This window comes from Porcisia hertigi, chromosome 22 (genome assembly GCF_017918235.1).
Source record: "Porcisia hertigi strain C119 chromosome 22, whole genome shotgun sequence".
Lineage (NCBI taxonomy): Eukaryota > Euglenozoa > Kinetoplastea > Trypanosomatida > Trypanosomatidae > Porcisia > Porcisia hertigi.
The window spans coordinates 543,752-562,184 of record NC_090581.1 but is presented as its reverse complement, the minus strand read 5'-3'; the positions used below and the strand labels follow the sequence as shown (position 1 = coordinate 562,184).

Here is an 18,433-nt window from a genome sequence, read left to right as displayed (position 1 = left end):
GCGGTGCTGCGTGCCTGTGCATGATGAGAATTCAAGCTTAGGACACCTTTGGATGCGGCACGTGCGCGTGTTGCAGGTGAAAATAGCGAGTTTGTTACACAATCGATTCGTACTCTGACGGCGTGTGGTGTGCGGCTTATGTGGCTGTATCTCTCTTGCGGGGTGACTGTGACTGTGACTGTAGCTGTGTGTGTGTGTGCGGCTGTGACGACGACCCACTTACGACGGTCTTATGACCACAATCCCGACCATGGATTGAGCACGAGTGTTAGGCATGCTTGGCAAGGGGCGCACCACCGATTTCCAGCCGGTGCGCTCTGTGTCCGAGCCGCGTGTGTGCCTGTGGGGGCGGTGCTGCGTGCCTGTGCATGATGAGAATTCAAGCTTAGGACACCTTTGGATGCGGCACGTGCGCGTGTTGCAGGTGAAAATAGCGAGTTTGTTACACAATCGATTCGTACTCTGACGGCGTGTGGTGCAGTGTTTCATGGCGTATGATAAGTGTTTCGTTTCTAAATTCTGTGGAGAGGCCTGGGCGGGCTTGCAAAAGAGCCGGGGTCAGAGAAGCACTGTGTTGGTGTCACGGTATTCCCGGATACGGAGCGAGCGTTGTGATGTCGGTGGAGCTTGGTATGGGAAAACAAACACAAAAGAGATGGAGATGCGGGAACAGGGCTGTTCTTCTTCCCTGGTGCATCACGTGTACCGGCGTGCTGAATGTTGTGCTCTGCGCCGAGCTCGTCGCCTTGGAAGGTGTGCGCGTGTGTGTGTGCGTCTGCGGTCAAAAGTGCGGGGAAATGTTTCCTGCATCATCTTCCACTGTCCCCTCCTACTCTTCGCTCCTTGTGCTCTCTTTTGGTCTGTCACATTTTCGTTTTTGGTTTATTCCCCTCCCTGTTTTATTTTTTGTGTGTGGGCATTGGGAACTGTGGCACTTCCCTCTCCATCCACCCACCCACCCACCCACCCACCCTCACCTTTGCCGTGACGGAGCCTCGCGCAGGTATTTCTTGTACGCGTGTTCCAGCCTTACTTTTATACGCATTGACAGCGTCTCCGTAGAACAAGACGTGGATCCTTCCCCTCCCCCTTGTTCCACCACTGTCATTCAAAAGAGAATTTGCAGTCGTTCGCAGCTCATTAGAAGTTTTCTCTCTTTATTCTACTCCCACACTTTCATCTCGCATCGTGTGTAAACATGGCTGCGCTGACGGACGAGCAAATCCGTGAGGCCTTCAACCTTTTTGACGCCGACGGCGCTGGGGCTATCGATGCGGAAGAGATGGCGCTGGCGATGAAGGGTCTGGGCTTTGGTGACTTACCCCGGGATGAGGTAGAACGCATCATCTCCTCCATGCACACGAACTCCAGTGGGTTGGTGGAGTATGGCGAGTTCGAGGCCATGATCAAGTCGCGCATGGCGCAGAAGGACTCCCCAGAGGAGATTTTCAAGGCTTTCCAGCTCTTTGATCTTGACAAGAAGGGCAGGATATCCTTCGCGAATTTGAAGGAAGTTGCAAAGTTGCTGGGTGAGAACCCCGGCGACGATGTTTTGAAGGAGATGATCGCCGAGGCGGACGAGGACGGAGATGGTGAAGTGTCGTTCGAGGAGTTCAAGAGTGTGATGCTTCAGATGCGTGGCAAGTAGAGGACGGCCCATGAAACGTTGGCTTCTGTCAACCCTCACCGCCCGCTTTTTTTACCCATCAGGGGGAGGGGCGATGAACAAGGAAGAGAGAAAGCAACTGAGGGTGGCGGAGAACGTGATTGGCTCATCTCCATCCAGCGGAAGAGGTGAGCGGCTGGGAAGGGTGAGGGAGGCGATGTGCCACCCTGAGCGCCGCCTCGTACCTATCCGGCCTCTCCGTTTTTGTTTTATCGTCATGTCTTTGCCTTCCCCCTCCCCCGTATCGCAGCGCGTATCGTCTTCAACATGTTCTGAGTGCGACGCTCGTGGCGAGGTAGCGGGGTGGGTCTCTCTCTTTGTGTGTGTGTGTGTACGTGTCTGTGTTGGTGGAGGCCTTCATTCCCGTTTCGTATCTTTGCTGTCTCATGTTTTGGTCATTGGCCACACCACACCACACCACACCACACACTCACTCACCCCCCTTCACTCCCCCTTTTTGTGTTTACTTCTCTGGTATTTTTGCTTTCAAGTTTACAATAGAGCCGCTTTCGCGTGTGTGGTTGTGTGTGTGTGTATGTGCGTGGTAATGTGTGTGTCCGCGTGTTTTTTATTTATTTATTTGTATCCTGGTGATTAGCTTCGTTCTGTCTGTTTTTCCTGTAATGTCAGGTCTCTCCATGTGTGATTGGTGCGTGCGAGTGGGTATGGGGCCCTCCATCCCCTTTACCCTTCTTTGTTTTCTTTACAGTTGTGTGCATCACGGCTTCATACGGGTCGCCAGCAAATTTCTTGCGGTGCAACTCGGCTAGGGCCCATGAACCGAGCACTCTGGAGTCTCCGCTCGTAACAGCGCCCTTTGCTTCTTGTTCTTTTTCTGTCGCCCCACCGCGGAGGCGACGGACGAGCGGGACCCAAAACGTGGGGATGTCGAGGAAAACACTCAGCGAACCAGGAGATGATGGACACGGTTCGAAGACAGCGAAGACATATGCATCACGATCGATCTGACTCCCTAAAAGATCCATTATTGGTTCCCTTCTGGAAGGAGGGGGAGAGAAGGGGCCCGCACAGAGGCGCTGAGTTATGTTTGGAGGGGGAGGGTAGGGCGGGGCGAGCGAATGGCGAGAGGGAGCAGACTGAGACTGGTGCACGTAAGGAAGTCGCCCAGTGTTCTTTCGGTGCTCGCCGGACTTTAAGTGAACGTTTGGAGTCGCGCATCTCAAACAAGCGGCACTTTTGGGGCTCGTTGACCTTTTTTTTCCTATGGATTCGTTTTCCAGTCATCCGTGTACAGAGGGCGCGGGTGGATGGGTCTGTACAGGAGTCCGAACGCAGGCCGGTAGTCCGCCGCCTTGTTTCTTCCCCCCCCCCCCCCCCACAGCGCGCATCAGAGGCGTGCTACTCTTTACATGCATATCACTCTCTTGTCATCCTTCACTGGCCTCGAACATTTCACTACTCCATGATGCCATTCCTCTGAGCAACGAAGGCAGTTTGTAGAGGCACACCCGCACCTGTTAAGGCGACGGCCATCGTCTGCTCCTTGGGGGAAGAAAAGGTACTTAAGGCTTTCTGCCAAGTCTCCGCTGCGCGAGCACCGCAAGGTCTGGCCCCCTCTCCCCCCCAAAAAAAAACAAGGACAATACGCACACACGCACACCCAAACACACAGACACACAACATCAATCAAAGTGGAGTGGAGTGGGGTAAGCAAGAGGAGTGGCCGTAGCGACTGTTTTTTGTTTGCCTTGTCGCCTCTTTCCCTTTCTGCTCAGTTTTTTTTTGCAACACAGACGCTATCCCTTGAGACTAGAAAGTGAAGGGGGTTACTTTATGGTTGTGTTTGCAGGCTGCTCAGTTGCCCTGCTCAGTGCCCTGCCCTGCCCTGCCCGGGTAGCTCTGCTCACGAAAGTGGAGCATCATTTCACTTTTCTTCAACGCCTATCAGGGGATGGAGCCCACTTTTAGCGAAGCTGACTCGCCGCTGCGGTCGAGACGGGTGTCATCTCAAAAGGATGCAGCCGGCGCATTGGTGCTCCGGAGCTCTCTAACGAAGAACATGGGCCTCGGGGCAATGGGCGAAGCATTTAAATACCAGCGGAACCCGTTTACATCTTTTGCGGCTTCATTGACGCGACACACACCCCGGGCCTCGCGTGCCATGCTGGAAGTGCTGCAGCCCCGCCCCTCTTTTTTAATGACGTCTTCGCAGGTTCAAGGAACCTCTAGTACGCGAAGACCGACCTTGTCATCTTTTTCTGTCCCCTCAGGTGCAGATTCGTGGTCGGCTACGTTCACCATGGCTATTCCAAAGGACGCGTCGAGTCTACTTCTGCACCAACTGGATGCCCAGCGGCAGCAACAGCTGGCCTTCGCCTTGAGCCGCGATGAGCAGAAGCTAGAGGAGATTGATAAACAAAGCAGGCTGGGCTTGATGCGGTTCCAAGAAGCGCGCCGGGCTGTGTGGGCGCAGGCTGGCGCGGCTGCTTTGAGTGATATGCTAAAAGTGTGGGAGAGTGTGAGCCTCGCGGTGCGCGACCGGTTCAGCTCTCTGCAGCCTGAGGGGTACCAGACCTTCGCGTTTCCGGATGGCGCGGCCATTTACGAGGGCCATTGGAAGAACTGCTATCCGAACGGGAGGGGCTGCCTGCGTCGCTCGAAGCCCATGAACGATGTGTATGAGGGACAGTGGTTTATGGGGCAGCGCTACGGCACCGGCACATACCACAGCGCTGAGTACCACGTCCTCTACCAAGGCTCCTGGCTTGATGACAAGATGCACGGCAAAGGGGAATTGGTCGAGCCAGAGGGTGTGTACACGGGCGACTTTGTTGAGAACAGCCTTCACGGTTACGGCGAGTACGTGTACGACGACGGACACGTTTACAAAGGTGACTGGGTGCGCGGCTTGTACGAGGGCAATGGGACCTACCTTTACCCCAGCGGCACCAAGTACGAGGGCGGCTGGCTGCGGGGGTGCGAGCATGGTAGGGGCACGAAGTGGTTCAGCAACGGCGACGTGTATATCGGGGAGTGGAGGCACGGAATGCCGCACGGTTATGGCAGCTTCACCAGCAGCTGCAGCACAGCGGCTCGCGTGACAGGTCAATGGCGGTACGGATCTCTGCATGGCAAGGCTACCTGCGTCTTCGCAGACGGTAGCCACTACGTTGGTGAGTGGCAGCGAGGTCGATTTCACGGTAGTGGCACGTACGAAGTGCCAGACGCGAACGGAGAGTTGCAGCGGTACACTGGTGCTTACGAAAATGGAAAACGCCACGGATACGGCGAGTACACGTCTTCCACCGTGTCGTACGCCGGCGAATGGGTGCAGGACAAAAAGGATGGTGAGGGCTTGTTGAGCGTGCGCGGGGGTGGGTCATACAGTGGCCGATGGAAGGCGGATGTGCCGGAGGGCGAGGGGGTGTACGTGTCGATGCAACGCCAGGGCCACCATGATGGGATGCTGTGCGAGGCTAGGGATGGCACCTTCACCGCGTGCGTTGACCATAGCACACAAACACGCGTTGACCTGCGCCTTGTGGGTCGATGATAGTCATCTGCATCTCCCTCTCACCGTCTCCATCAGCTTTCTGCCTCGTGTCACACCACCACCAAAGACTGCTGCTCCTGTTTTTTTTTCTTCGTTTTTGTCACCGTTTCCTTCTCGGCTCAATTGTCGTGAAATTTGTGTACACCTGTACATGTCTTGATGGAAACCGTATACGATGTACATCACTCTTCTTTTTTTTTTTCATCTCCCCCTCGGGGGGTTTTATGTGTTTGTGTGAGCACGCAAATACTTCTTGACGAACCACGACACCGTTCGTCGGGGGTATGCGGGGTTCCAAGGGAGATGTGGATGAAGCCCGTCTCAAGTCCTTCGTGTGTGGCGGGTTTTCTTCTTTGTCATTCACCGTGCCTTCCCCTCTCTCCATTCTTGCCCTCGTTTAGCTTTCACAGCGTTGTGTGTTCTTTCCCGTGGTGATCGCATGTCGCTTTGGAGACTGGCGCACCGATGCGCAAGCACGCCCGAAACCCAAAACGGGAGCTCCGCACACGAATAGGCGAGGAGCGAAAACAGTATAACTGTCACATCTGTACAGTGGTGAGGGTAACGGGCAGCTCGCCCCCCCCCCTCCCTTGACACGTTTTGCTTGTCGAATAGGCATATGTTCTCTTGGTTCTCAAAGAAAAGTCCTCGTCTCGCATTGTGTGTGTGTGTGTTTGGTCACAACCTCTCTCTCTCTGGACATGCCCCCCCCCCCCCCCCTCCTCGTACACCCCTCTTGCCCGCATTTACACCCAAATGGAGACAGACACACACACACACACACACACACACACACACACACACACACACACACACACACACACACACACACACACACACACACGCGTTGGTGGTGGTGGTGTTTTCATCATCTCCTTTTTGTATACGACGTGTAACGCGTGTGTACCGGATGAGGAGCATCTCTACTCTATTCTCGGCGCACACTCCTACGTTTCCCGAGGACACCGTTGGAAATAAAAAAATACCCCTCCAAGTAAATGAGTTCCCAAGTCGCAGGCGACTCCAGCGACAGCCGCCGCTCGGACATCCTCAGCGGCAGCACTGGCAGCACAGTTAACTCGGTTGCTTCCTCAGCCCCTCCCGTGACAGTGAGTTTCGTGACAAGTGCAGAGGAGTTCGCGGCTGTTTTTGGGCGCGAGGGTAGTCTCCCCAGCGCGACCAACCACCACGAAGCTGGTGGTGGCGACATCATCGCCCCAAGCCACAGCAGAGCTGGTGATGCACTTCTCTTGTGCTATGAGCATCCCGGCGACGGAGTCACGGCAGAGGGTCTTGTAGAGTTTCAGAAGAGCGTGACATCCGCTGCGCAAGAGTACGGGACGCGACTGAGACTCTTCATTTGGGACTGCACCCACCCTTCTTTCGCTTCCGCTCGCTTCCAGCTTGAGAAAACTCGTGGTCATCCCCTGCTGCTGATCGTTTACAAGGGTTCCATAGCCGACACGCTTCGTGACATTCCACTCACGGAGATGAGTGCGACAGAGGTGCCTCGGGTGTGCAGTCGACTTGCATCCCTTCAATCCTCTGCGAAGCCCGCACGCGTCGTGAGCACTAGCGAGGCGTCGTCAGAGCAGGCGGAGGCGGAGAGGCACTTGTCGGTCGATGTGGCCAAGATGGTTGGCATGGGTAAAAAACTGATGGCAGAGCGTCAACCTTTCTACGCGGAGAAGTTCTTTGTAAAGGCACTGCAAACCCTCGACGCGGTAGCCACCGATGTTGGTCGGCTCGTTGAGTCTCAAGATGACTACGATCAAAGTGTCGCCTTGTGTTTGGCGTGGGCTGGACTGGCGCAACTTGTGCAAGGCAAGCACATTGCCGAGAACCCCTATTTGGAGCGCCTTGGTCAGCAGGCATCGTTACAGCGGTTTTGTGACGAGCCATTAAGTGATGCGAGCCGTGCCATGACCACGTGGCGATTGATGCAGGGCGCACCGCGCCCGTGGAGCGAGACGCTAGATAGCGAGGCGAGGCTGCGAGCCGCACTCTCGGCGAGCCCGCTAGACTTTGTCTCACGTAGTCTTCTTGTGATAACGTTGTTCCTTAAAGGGGACTTGGAGCGTGCCATGACGGAGGCGCTTAAGTTGCACGTGAGCGGCGATGCCTTTGGCCGTGCAGCCCTGAAGCACATGTCCCGCTTCCTTGGCAGGGAGCACGTGTTGGTGCGGGGTCTTGGGATGCCAGCCCTGTCTGAGTCAACTTAGGTGGGGGGAGTCACTAGAAGTGGAGCCCACACATTGACGCCGGTACTTCCACGCGCTGACGCTGGCCTCTGTAATAACGAAAAAGCAAAAAAAAAACGGGAGAGTGACTGAGGGGAATTCGTTGAGCGTGTTCCCCTCCCCCTTTCTCTACTAGTGAGAGGGGCTCTGCGGTTGCCCCTTGCTCTTTTGGCGTGCGTACGTGCTCGACGAACCTTCTCGCTCTTCCATGCTGACCCCCCCCCCCCTCCCCAAAGGGTGGACGGGTGGACCCCATGTCCATCCGTGACACACAGCGCTGGATTGGTGTATCTTTTTCTCGAGAGGAGGAGGAGGGCTGAGTAACCGCATTTTAAAGATACTTCGAGCCCCCCGGGGGGGGGGTCTCAAGGGAATTGTCCGAAGAGTGGCGCTCCTCCGACACGTGTGTAGTTCATTTCTTTGATTGCTCTTCCACACTCTTGCTGTGGCGAGTGATTGTATATATGCTGGTTGGTCTCTCTCTTTTACTCTTCTCTTTCCTTCCTCCCATCTCCCATCTCCCTTCTCCTCCCCCCTCTCCCGTGTGCGTCTCTGGATGAGTTACATCAGTGCGAGAAGAGGGGGAAAAACACACACTCTTTTTTTTCCTTTAAGCTGTTTTTTTTTTTGTCTAAGCCGACTGCAGGAGGAGACGTGGGCTCATCTCGGATACCGCCCATATCTTCGCCCTCCTCCCTCCCCCTCCCCCCTCCCTCCCTCACGTGTTGTGCTCCTTCTCTCGTTCTCATTTTTCGTCCTTGCTGTAACTGCAGTGGCGGGTGTTCCTTCCTGTTCTTTAGTTTCCAAGCAGCTTTTCCTCGCTTAGCAACCATGAACCACGATGACGCCATGTGGAACATTATGGGGCAGACTTTCTGCTCATTCAAGGTCAAGACCAACGACGACAAGGTCCGCTTCTGCCGCAACCCGTACAACGTGACTGGTCTTTGCCAACGTGGTGTGTGCCCTCTGTCCAACGCACAATACGCCACCGTCATTGAGCACGAGGATGAGCTATACCTCTACATAAAAACTGCCGAGCGCGCACACCTACCGCGGCGACAGTGGGAGAAGGTAAAGCTGGACACTTCCTTCCCGAAAGCTCTGGCTCAGATTGATGAGGAGCTTCAGTGGTGGGACCAGAAGATGGTGATCAAGATCAAAGCTCGTTTGCTGCGCCTAAAGCAATACCTCATGCGCAAGCGAAAGATGCTGATGGAGCCGCAGGACGAGTACGTGTCTGTGAACAAGCGCCAGGAGGACAAGCTGCTGCGACGTGAGGAGAAAGCAGAGGTCGCGGCCCGGATTGAGATGGAGATTGAGAAAGAGCTGCTGGATCGTCTACGGAAGGGAACCTACGATAGTGTCATCAACTACAACAAGAACGCCTTTGAGAGGCTGCTGGATGAGGAAGAGAACCGCGACGACTTCGAGGCGCTGGAGCAAGAGGAGGACGAGGAGTTCCCAGATTTTGTGATGGACGAGGAGGACGAGGAGGCGGAAGATGAACACGAGGCGGTGCATCTTAGCCGCAACGGAGGCAAGAGTCGGAAGCGTGATAAGCTTGTAATTGAGGAGGAGGTAGAACGGGAGCTGGCACCGCGCCAGCGTGCACGCATGGAGGATCTGGAATGGTAGAGTCATTTTGTTTTTCTTTTCGTGCTAGCCTCTACGCAAGGGTGTGGGGGGAGAATGGATGGAAGGAGCGGAGAGGGCGGAGGGAGGGAGGGAGGGAGGGAGGGGAGGTGGTGTATGCGTTTGGTGTGTGGCCTGTCGCTGTGTGAGCTCGCTTCTGCTCCACTTTAGTGGCGTTTGTTTTTTTTTCTTTTTTTTCATTCAGTGAGGATGTGTCTTGGCTGTTGTTTTTGCATTCTCAGCGAAACACTCTGCGACACTCTCCTTTCTCACTTTTTCATTCCCGCAGCATTGCCCTGCTATCGCAGAGGAGGGGGGGGGCATGAAAGGTGGTGAGGCCCCATTGGGGGCCTCTACGCGTGCACACGGGCACTGAAAGACGCCAGATCTCCGGTAAGAGACGCGTGGGCTAGCTGTCGTGCTGCTCTACTTGTGCTGTGTCACGCCGTATCCACTACCGCATGTGACTGTCACACACACCGACATCTACACATCTACACACAACTTCTCGCTTACACATTGTTTCTCACCGCGGACTTCAGGGCGAGGTGGGGCAGCAGGAGGAAGAGGAAGAGGAGGAGGGGGAGGGGGTTGGGCCCTGGTGTTCTCATTTTTCTTCCTTGCTTTGTTTGCTCAGGTGCCATCTCCCTAGTACGCTTTAGCGTCCCTGTTATTGGATGCCATCTTTTTATCCCCCACCCCCTCCGCGTTTGCGTTTTTAATATGCGCGCGCGCGTGTGTGTGTGTGTGTGTTGTCGTTGCTGTTGCGTTTTTTCTTCCTCTGGCGACATAATGTTCTTCACCTTGCTTCTATAATTTTCATCTTTTTTTTTTGCGTCAACAGCCCCTGCCGCTCCGGAGGAGGGAGATGGAAAGGATAATGCGACACAGTACAATGGATGTGTACTGTCGTGTCTGTGTCTCTGGTTCGGTTGGTTTCATCGCATACGTTTAATCGACACTGGGGCGGGGCGGGGGAAGACGAAGACCCCCCGACAAAAAATAGAAGGGGAGACGTATACACACACACACCGAGAGAGAGAGAAGCACCAACAAAAAAAAAGGAGGGGGAAGAGAGGGTCCACGTGAAACGAAGTGGCCGTGTTGCGTTTTTTTTTTGGTGCGCGTTTTTGCGTCCGTTTCTTCTTCCCCTTTTTTTGTTGACGTTTTTTTTTCCTCTCCACCCACAACATCTGGTGCCGTCCTCCCCCTCTCCCCTTTTTTTAACACACTGTTTCAGTGTATTCGGTTCTAGTTCCCTTTGCTCTGTAAAGTAACGCACCTGTTTGCTGTTGTGTGCACCCTCCCCCCCCCCCCCCTTGCCCTCCCATTTCTTGTGTTTTGGCCTGCGCAATGCAGTCGCAACAAAACACGTGCACGCAATCCACACTGCACCCTCTCAGCTCACACCGGTCCAAACGTAAGACGAGGTGTTCTAACAAATACGAAGCGCAACAACCTCACAACAAAGAAAGGGGGGGGGAGCAATGAGAAACAGATTTTTTTTTTGGGTGAGAGTGCGGTGGAGGATATCACTCATGAGGAACAGGAGCACTGCTTGATGGGAGCGGGGGAGGGGGAGCCCCCACCCCTCTAAGCACACATGGACACGTGCACACATACGAGACAGAACACGATCGACGCGCCTCTCACCAGTTCCCCCACCCCCCTACATGCTCAGCTTCGGTGGTGACAATGAACTAAAAGGGAGGGTGTGGTGATGTCTCTGTGTGTCCAGTTGGAAGCTGAGCCGCTGAGCACAGGGAACAGAGAAGCTGGCCTTTGCTGCCCCCTCCCCCCAATACCCTCTTCCTCTCCCCATTTCTGCGAGTACAGCAAGCGCCTTCCTTCAACCTTCCATGTTGCCTCGACCCCTCCTCAACGCACACACACATCGCTCTTTCTTTCTCTCCCCCTCCCCCGTCCACGCCTCTTATCTTTTCTGTCACGTGCATCTCCGTCGTTGATGTTGTCCGCCCCCCACTCCTTTGGCAATTCGGTGCCGCTGTTTTTGTGTTCCATTTTTTTTTTTTTTTGTGGTGCGTAGAGGCTCACCGTTCCTCTCGCTGTGCACCCTGGCCAAATTCACTTGGTGCTCTTTGATCCTCGTATTCTAGAGAAACACACACACAAAGCGCTCCTTCTTCGCCCCCTTCTTTCCTCTCCTTCCGAAAGGGGGTGATGGTGGTTGAGCTATCCACATAGTGAAAGCGCACACACATTATATATATACATATATATACATACGTTCACCATGAACACTGGATTTAACGCACAAAGCCTCAACCAGTTCAATGGGCTTCGCCCTGGTACCACGATGCGGCCTGGATCCCAGGCCCGGCCTGGGACAAATCGCTTGCAAGTCGCCGGCGTCGGAGGCAGTCTTCAGCAGCCAATCGCAGTGTCGGCAGAGGCGGCCGTCTCGCGCGAGGGTATGAGAGCGGCGTCGCGTAGCGGCGTTGGCACTTCTGCTGGTCCAGGGCGTCAGGTCGGCGACCGAAGCTACTATATCGGGCTAATACGTCCCAAAATTGCTGAGCTCTCGGCTGAGATTGAGCGGCTCGAGGAGCAGGAGCAGCTTATTGACCGCAACAGCTCCGTACTCACGCAGCTGCAGCAGAAGTCGAAGGCGCTGCAGGACGAAATTGCGAAACTGAAGGACACCCTGGCGGATGTGAACGTCGCCGTGGAGAATTCCAGCTCGCGCGATCTTTCCGCCGTGAAGGAAGAGTCTTCTCGGCTCGAGCAGCAGAACATCATCCGACGAAAAAAGGTGGACGAACTCTTCCTTGCAGTGAAGGATACAGACGCCAAGACCAAGGCGACTCTCCAGTCGCTGGAGGAGGAAATCCTGCAGCTAGACCGGCGCATCCTCAACGAGAATCAAGACTACAATTCCTATAAAGCCACACGTGACGAGGCCTTCGCTGTGTCGGACATCGTGTTGGATCGCCAGCATGAGCTGCGCACACTACAGGCGAAGCAGGAGCTGCTGATGGCGAACCTCGCTGGCGACCCGGATAAGAAGCGTGCTGCCGAGATGCTGCGCGGCATTTTGAGAAAACGACGTGAGGCCAAAGAGCTCCGAAGTCAACTATCCCTCTCTGTCAAGGAGGAGCAGGAGAGGTTGATTGCGCAACTCAAGGCTACCCGCTCCGACATCGAGGTGCTGGAACGGCAAGTGAGTGACATCCGAGACACACTCCAGGAGTCCCGTGCCCGGCAAGGCGCGCTAGAGGAGGAGGTGAAAAATTTTAGCGGCGACAACGTGCAGGCCTTTCAGGAGCTTCAAGAGAAGGAGCGCGAGATGCAGACTTTTATTGACGAATACCCTGACAAGGAGCGGGCCGAGTTGGACAAGATCGCCGAGGCGCAGAAGAGCATCGCTGATTTGCTCAGCCGCATCTCACAGGCTTTGGAGATACAGCGGCAGATGCCAACGGAAAGCAATATCGGCACCCTTCACGACTTGACAACACAGGTGGATGCGAAGCGAGACCAGATTCAGAACGACGTGAAGACCCACCAGCGCCTGGAGAAGGAACTACTCGATCTCAAGGCGGAGCTGGAGAAGGTGGTCCACCTCGACAAGAAGATCAAGGAGGAGTTGGCATCGCACAACGCCAAGATGATGGAGCAGAAGGTGGAGATGGAGAGATTTGGTGACCTTGAGGGGCTGCGGGCGGAGGTGGAGGACACACGTAAGGGGCTCAGCGCACAGCTGGCTTATTACACCCGTGTGCGAGATGGGTCGAAGCAGCAGCTGAATGCGCTAACGGCGCAGTACGAAGCCCGGAAGAGAAAACTGCACGCGAACGAGGTGTTCACCACGTTATCCACGCAGGAGCAGCGCATCCGCATGCTGTGGCAGTCCACTTTTTCTCTGGAGGACTACGTTCGTCTGAAGGAGAAAGACACACAGTACCTCGGCATTAAAGCAGAGTGCCTGCGAGTTGTCGACGAAGCGAACCTGTTACTCCAGAACCCCTCGCGAATTGCCGGTGTAGGGACGGCGCCAGTTTTCAGTTCCACCAGCACGCAGTGATACCGGTTGGACAGAGGCATCGTCCCCCCTTCCCCCCCTTCTCCTCCCCCTTCTCCTCCCCCCCCTTCTTCCCCCGCCCACAAACACACACACACACACACACGAGTGGGCATGCATGTATGCATGTATGAGTGTGTGTATATGTGTATTCGTCTATTGCCGTATGTATGCGGCAAAAAGAGGACACACACATACACATATATGGTGCAGGTTTATGTAGAGAGTTAGCCGTTTCTTTATTCCCACCCTCCCTTCACCCTTGACATATTACACTCCCTGTATTCACCTTGTCCTCGTTGGCCTGTGCATCGCGACATACGCGTGTTCATTTGAGTGTATGATGATGATGGCTGGACTACATCCTTCGTGTAGGGTGTGGGGATGTCTCCTCTTCTCCCCTCTTGGTAAAGAGTGTAGATATACATACATGCTTGTGTGTATGTGTATGTGTGTATAACACGTATACATGTCTAATCGCTGTGTTTGTGTGCGCGTCTTCGTTTTTTTTTTTGCCAAGAGGAGGTGGGTAGCGGTGGGCACATGTAGGGTTTGGGTACGTGCGTGTGTGCGTTAGATAGCCGTGATGAAGAGAGAGAGAAACAAGGGCGTTACTGGTCAACACAAGTCCACTTACCTACACAAAGGTATATGCGCGCAGGGTGTGGTGTGTGCAGGAGCTCATCACTCTGTGTGTCTTCACGTGCGCGGCCGATCCCATGCATTTTTTCTTGTAGGTGGAGAGGTGATGACTTCATGATCTTTTGCGATTCCATGATTTGGCCCTCTCCATCGCTAGCTGCTTCCTTTCCACCCGTTCCCACAGCCTCACCGTTGAGGGTGTGAGAGGAAGGCGGGCGAGGGGGGACAACGATCCCCCATCGTGTTGGAGAGCCGGCACTGATGGCGTGGTCTTGTGGTGGGGCGTCGTCTTTACACCTGCTCCACCACCTCTTTTCCTCATAGGTCCTCTTTTGCACGTCGTGCCGGACCGAACGGCCTCCTCTCTCGACTAGTTCCACTGTGTTCATCCTCGAGCTTTGACATTGGTCTCACTATATATGTATGTATATATGTGTATATATCTATCTCCCCCCTCTCCCCCCCTTCCCCTCTCCCCTTCCCCTCTCCCCTCTCCCCTCCTCCACCTTCTCTTTACTGCCTTCGGTTTCTTCCCTACTCTCTTTTTTTCCCCCTCGGGTCTCTTACGCGGATATCGCCCAGTCTAATTCCATCAATCAAACACATCTGTGAAGGTCATTTTTATATTTATATATTAACCTTGTATATATATATATATATCTCGTCAGAAGCGAAGGCACACACACACACACACACACACAATTTGTGTGAGAGGGGAAAGAAACACGGAGAAGGAACAAAAAAAAAGGCTGTGTAAAAGTCTTCTCAGGCATCATCATGACGCACATGGAGCGATTTCAGAAGGTCTACGAGGAGGTCCAAGAGTTCCTCCTCAACGACGCCGAGAAGCGCTTCGAGATGGACGTCAACCGCAAGCGCTACTTGAAAGATATGATGAACACCACCTGCCTTGGCGGCAAATACAACCGCGGCCTCTGCGTTGTGGATGTGGCGGAGGCGATGGCGAAGGATGCGCAGATGGATGCGGCGTCGATGGAACGCGTTCTCCATGACGCGTGCGTGTGTGGCTGGATGGTTGAGATGCTGCAGGCCCACTTTCTTGTGGAGGACGATATCATGGATAACAGCAAGACTCGTCGAGGCAAGCCATGCTGGTACCTACACCCTGGCGTGACTACTCAGGTGGCTATCAATGATGGCTTAATTGTGCTGGCCTGGGCAACGCAGATGGCGCTGCACTACTTTGCTGACCGCCCGTTCCTCGCCGAGGTGTTGCGCGTCTTTCACGACGTTGACCTCACTACAACGATTGGCCAGCTGTACGACGTCACCTCGATGGTGGACTCGGCAAAGCTAGATGCCAACGTGGCACACGCCAACACGACGGACTACGTTGAGTACACCCCCTTCAACTACCGCCGCATTGTTGTCTACAAGACCGCCTACTACACTTACTGGTTGCCGATGGTGATGGGTCTGCTCGTGAGCGAGACGATGGCTAAGGTGGACCAGGATACGACGCACAAGGTGGCCATGCTGATGGGCGAGTATTTCCAGGTGCAGGACGACGTGATGGACTGCTTCACCCCACCGGAGAAGTTGGGCAAGATTGGGACCGACATCGAGGACGCAAAGTGCTCGTGGCTCGCTGTCAACTTTTTGGCTACCGCCCCGGCCGAGAAGATCGAGGAGTTTAAGGCGAACTACGGCTTCACTTCCCCGGAGAAGGTTGCTGCAATCAAGCAGCTATACACCGAGCAGAACATGCTCGCCCACTTTGAGGAGTACGAGAAGACTGTTGTGGTGGAGGTGGAGCAGCTCATCGCTGCGCTTGAGATGCAGAATGCCGCCTTTGCGGCGAGTGTAAGGCTGCTGTGGAGCAAGACGTACAAGCGCCAGAAGTAATGTGCAGATATGGAGACGGTGTGCTCTCTGCCCCCCCAGCTCTCCTTTTTCTTTTTTTCTCTCCCCCTCCCCGCGTGAGACAAGAGGGGTGACATGGGCTGTGGGTGGAGAGAGAGGTGGGGAGTGCGGGTCCTCATCTCGACTGATTTCCCTTTTTATCTTTTTTTTTGGTGTTCGTTTCCTTCACGTAGGCAGCCGCGTCTCTCTCTTTCTCTCTTACGCAGACGTCAATGTGCAATCCCCACTCACCCACTCACCCACCCACTCTTATCCTCCTCATTCCGCAAAAGTGCGCAGGCGTGCAGCTGCCGTGGTGCATCGCCTGCGCGCATGTGGGCCGTGTAGGCGTTTCTCGGTGCCGATGTTGGCGTTTCTGATGTGTGTGTGTGTGTGTCTCCAGGAGGGGGTGGGGGGGGAGGAAGGAGGGAGGGAGGGGGGGGGGGCGGGTGAGAGTGAAAAGGGACGTGGACTTCCACACGTGTGTTGGCGTGACGTATTCGTCTCTCTCCGTGTGTGTGTGTGTGTGTGCGCAAATACATGCGTCTTTTTTTTTTCACAGAACCCCCCCTCTCCCCCCTTTTTAGCCTTTTCTCCGCTCTTTTCTCTCTTGTTGTTGTCTGAGGATAATAGGAAAAAAAAGTGTGTGAAAGGGAGTGGGTGGGCGTTATGAGTCATGTCTCTATCACTGCGCATCACATGCCGAGACGTGACAAGGGCCCAACAGTGTGCTCCCCTCCCCACCAAAACACCCACCCACCCACACACACACACACACACAAAGATTAGGCGTCTCCCCCCCTTCTCTATGTTTCCCCCTCGTTTTTTATATATTTTGTTACGTTGGGGGCGTAGCGTCGCCTGTGAAGCTCACGAGCCAAAAAGTGTAGAAACGATGTGAAATGACGACGAAGACGTCCGCTAAGCGCACAGTCCGCAGAGCACCCACACCTCGTTAGGTTAGCAAAAAAAAAAAACTAAATTTTTTTCTTCCCCAAGCAGCGCGAGAACCTTTCAAGGCGAGGGCGAGAACCGGTATGACTGGTGAGGAGGCAGGGAGAACACAGGCCCATCGCCGATCTCACCTGTTCGGGTCATATCCTTCATCTCACAGACGATAATGGAAATCCCCTGAGGGAAGGGGAGAGGAAGGGGGGAGGAGGGGACATGAGAAGCAACACTGCTGACGGATATGACGCCGCGCGAATGCTACGACATGCCCAAATCCCTCTTACGGGTCTGTAAGTGTTGATTGCGCACCCTTTTTTTTTCTTCTATGTCGCTGTGTCTCTGTGTGTGTGTGTGTGCATGTGTATATCTGTGAAAGCGGGTGGAGGCAACTCAGCCCTGAACGAGTTGAGTGTCTCCCCCCCCCTCCCCCCCCTCTACCCCCCCTAGCAGCCTAGAAGAATAGGTAGATCACCCTCAATTTAGTAATGATCCCTTCCTCTTCCTTCCACCTCTCCCTCCCCCTCTCCCGACTGTCCTTCTCTTCACACACGCACACACACACACACACACACACACAGCTGGCGTGGGAAGAGAGTATTCAACGACACAATAGTGCGACGCACAAAAAAAATTTGACGCACAAGACGTTTTGCATAAATGCCATGGTGTTACTGCAGGGCCCCAAGTGAGGAAGGTGAATGGATAGACATATACGGTGACCCAGTACGTCCGCGTCGAAGTGGCTACCAGTGCCCTCTCGATGCGCTGCAGATCGGAGCCTGGGTTGTCATTGCGTGTTTGGCAGTGCTGCACTTCATGGTACAGGTTCCTTTTTTGGATGGAACGCTTTTTCTTGTTGTGATCATTCTTTCTCCCTTACTCATTGGTTCGGTGATCTTGCTGAAGGTGGCGTTAGGGCTGTACCCTCAGCAGGACCCCGCCGTCTTCCGCACCGACCTCCCTCGCCTCGATCAGGATCAGCTCGTTCCAGAGTCGGGAAATACGAGTACCGAGCCGTGTGTATACTGTCGGCGATTTGTACAAGCAGGCTGCAAGCACTGTAATGTGTGCGACAAGTGCGTGCCAGGGTTTGATCATCATTGTCGCTGGCTGAACAGCTGCGTCGGTGCCAAGAACTACCGCCTCTTTGCAACTTTTATCTGTGTTGCCTGGATTGGGATGGCTTGGGTGACTGGCATAAGTCTGTACACTCTTCAATTGATGCTGCGCGACAGGGATGCCTTCAAGCTATACATGCGTACGCACGCCTACCACAGCCCCCCTCAGGTCTTTCCCGTGCTAGTCCTCTTCAACTTTCTGTGCCTGCTTCTCGCAGTACTCGGCATCATCTCCCTCGGAAGGCTCATCTGCTTCCACATTTACCTCGACATCACTCACCAGTCCACGTACGAGCACATTCTGAAGAAGCGCGAGAAGAAACGGGCGCTCGGGGAGTACCGCCGACAGAGGGACACGCCGGAGAAACAGGGTTGCTTGGCCTGCATCGAGGTGCGTAAGCGGCGCAATTTTAAGAAGCACAAAAACGATCACGTTAGTAATCAGGGGGCGAGCGAGGTGGTGAGGAGGGAGGACGAGATGAATAGAGTGGCCGATATTCCGATTTCGCCTCCGCAGAGGTTGGGTTCCGAAGCTCCTGACCCCACCTCCGCGGGGGAGGACGACTCGCTGGTGTCATCGTTCGCCAGAGCGCAAGGTCCCTCCTTGAGGTTCAATGCTGGGAGCTTTAGCGGGCCGGAGACGCAACCGCCCGCGGGGAAGCGGCGAGGGGTTTCGCTGACGGTGGAGGGTGGCAAAGGCCAAGTCGGTGCTGAACGCCTCCGCAGCAGCTCCCTCTCCGAATCACACGAGCCGCTGTAATG

At 54.7% G+C, this 18,433-nt stretch overlaps 7 protein-coding genes across 7 annotated transcripts; all 7 read left to right on the top strand.

The window, feature by feature from the left end:
- Positions 1–1,198: 1,198 nt before the first annotated feature.
- Positions 1,199–1,648, top strand: JKF63_04461 (uncharacterized protein; the record flags this gene model as incomplete). Its single annotated transcript, XM_067900446.1, has 1 exon — positions 1,199–1,648. The coding sequence occupies one exon, from the start codon at positions 1,199–1,201 to the stop codon at positions 1,646–1,648; it is 450 nt and encodes a 149-aa protein (XP_067757275.1).
- Positions 1,649–3,578: 1,930 nt separating this feature from the next.
- On the top strand, positions 3,579–5,180 carry JKF63_04460 (uncharacterized protein; the record flags this gene model as incomplete). The annotated part of the gene is made up of 1 exon (XM_067900445.1): positions 3,579–5,180. One exon carries the CDS (start codon positions 3,579–3,581, stop codon positions 5,178–5,180), a length of 1,602 nt encoding a protein of 533 aa, XP_067757274.1.
- Positions 5,181–6,178: 998 nt separating this feature from the next.
- On the top strand, positions 6,179–7,402 carry JKF63_04459 (uncharacterized protein; the record flags this gene model as incomplete). Its single annotated transcript, XM_067900444.1, has 1 exon — positions 6,179–7,402. The coding sequence occupies one exon, from the start codon at positions 6,179–6,181 to the stop codon at positions 7,400–7,402; it is 1,224 nt and encodes a 407-aa protein (XP_067757273.1).
- An 849-nt stretch (positions 7,403–8,251) lies between these two features.
- Positions 8,252–9,058, top strand: JKF63_04458 (uncharacterized protein; the record flags this gene model as incomplete). Its single annotated transcript, XM_067900443.1, has 1 exon — positions 8,252–9,058. The coding sequence occupies one exon, from the start codon at positions 8,252–8,254 to the stop codon at positions 9,056–9,058; it is 807 nt and encodes a 268-aa protein (XP_067757272.1).
- A 2,251-nt stretch (positions 9,059–11,309) lies between these two features.
- JKF63_04457 (uncharacterized protein) lies at positions 11,310–13,100 on the top strand (the record flags this gene model as incomplete). Its single annotated transcript, XM_067900442.1, has 1 exon — positions 11,310–13,100. The coding sequence occupies one exon, from the start codon at positions 11,310–11,312 to the stop codon at positions 13,098–13,100; it is 1,791 nt and encodes a 596-aa protein (XP_067757271.1).
- A 1,416-nt stretch (positions 13,101–14,516) lies between these two features.
- Positions 14,517–15,605, top strand: JKF63_04456 (uncharacterized protein; the record flags this gene model as incomplete). The annotated part of the gene is made up of 1 exon (XM_067900441.1): positions 14,517–15,605. One exon carries the CDS (start codon positions 14,517–14,519, stop codon positions 15,603–15,605), a length of 1,089 nt encoding a protein of 362 aa, XP_067757270.1.
- A 1,605-nt stretch (positions 15,606–17,210) lies between these two features.
- On the top strand, positions 17,211–18,431 carry JKF63_04455 (uncharacterized protein; the record flags this gene model as incomplete). The annotated part of the gene is made up of 1 exon (XM_067900440.1): positions 17,211–18,431. One exon carries the CDS (start codon positions 17,211–17,213, stop codon positions 18,429–18,431), a length of 1,221 nt encoding a protein of 406 aa, XP_067757269.1.
- Between the last annotated feature and the right edge of the window lie 2 nt (positions 18,432–18,433).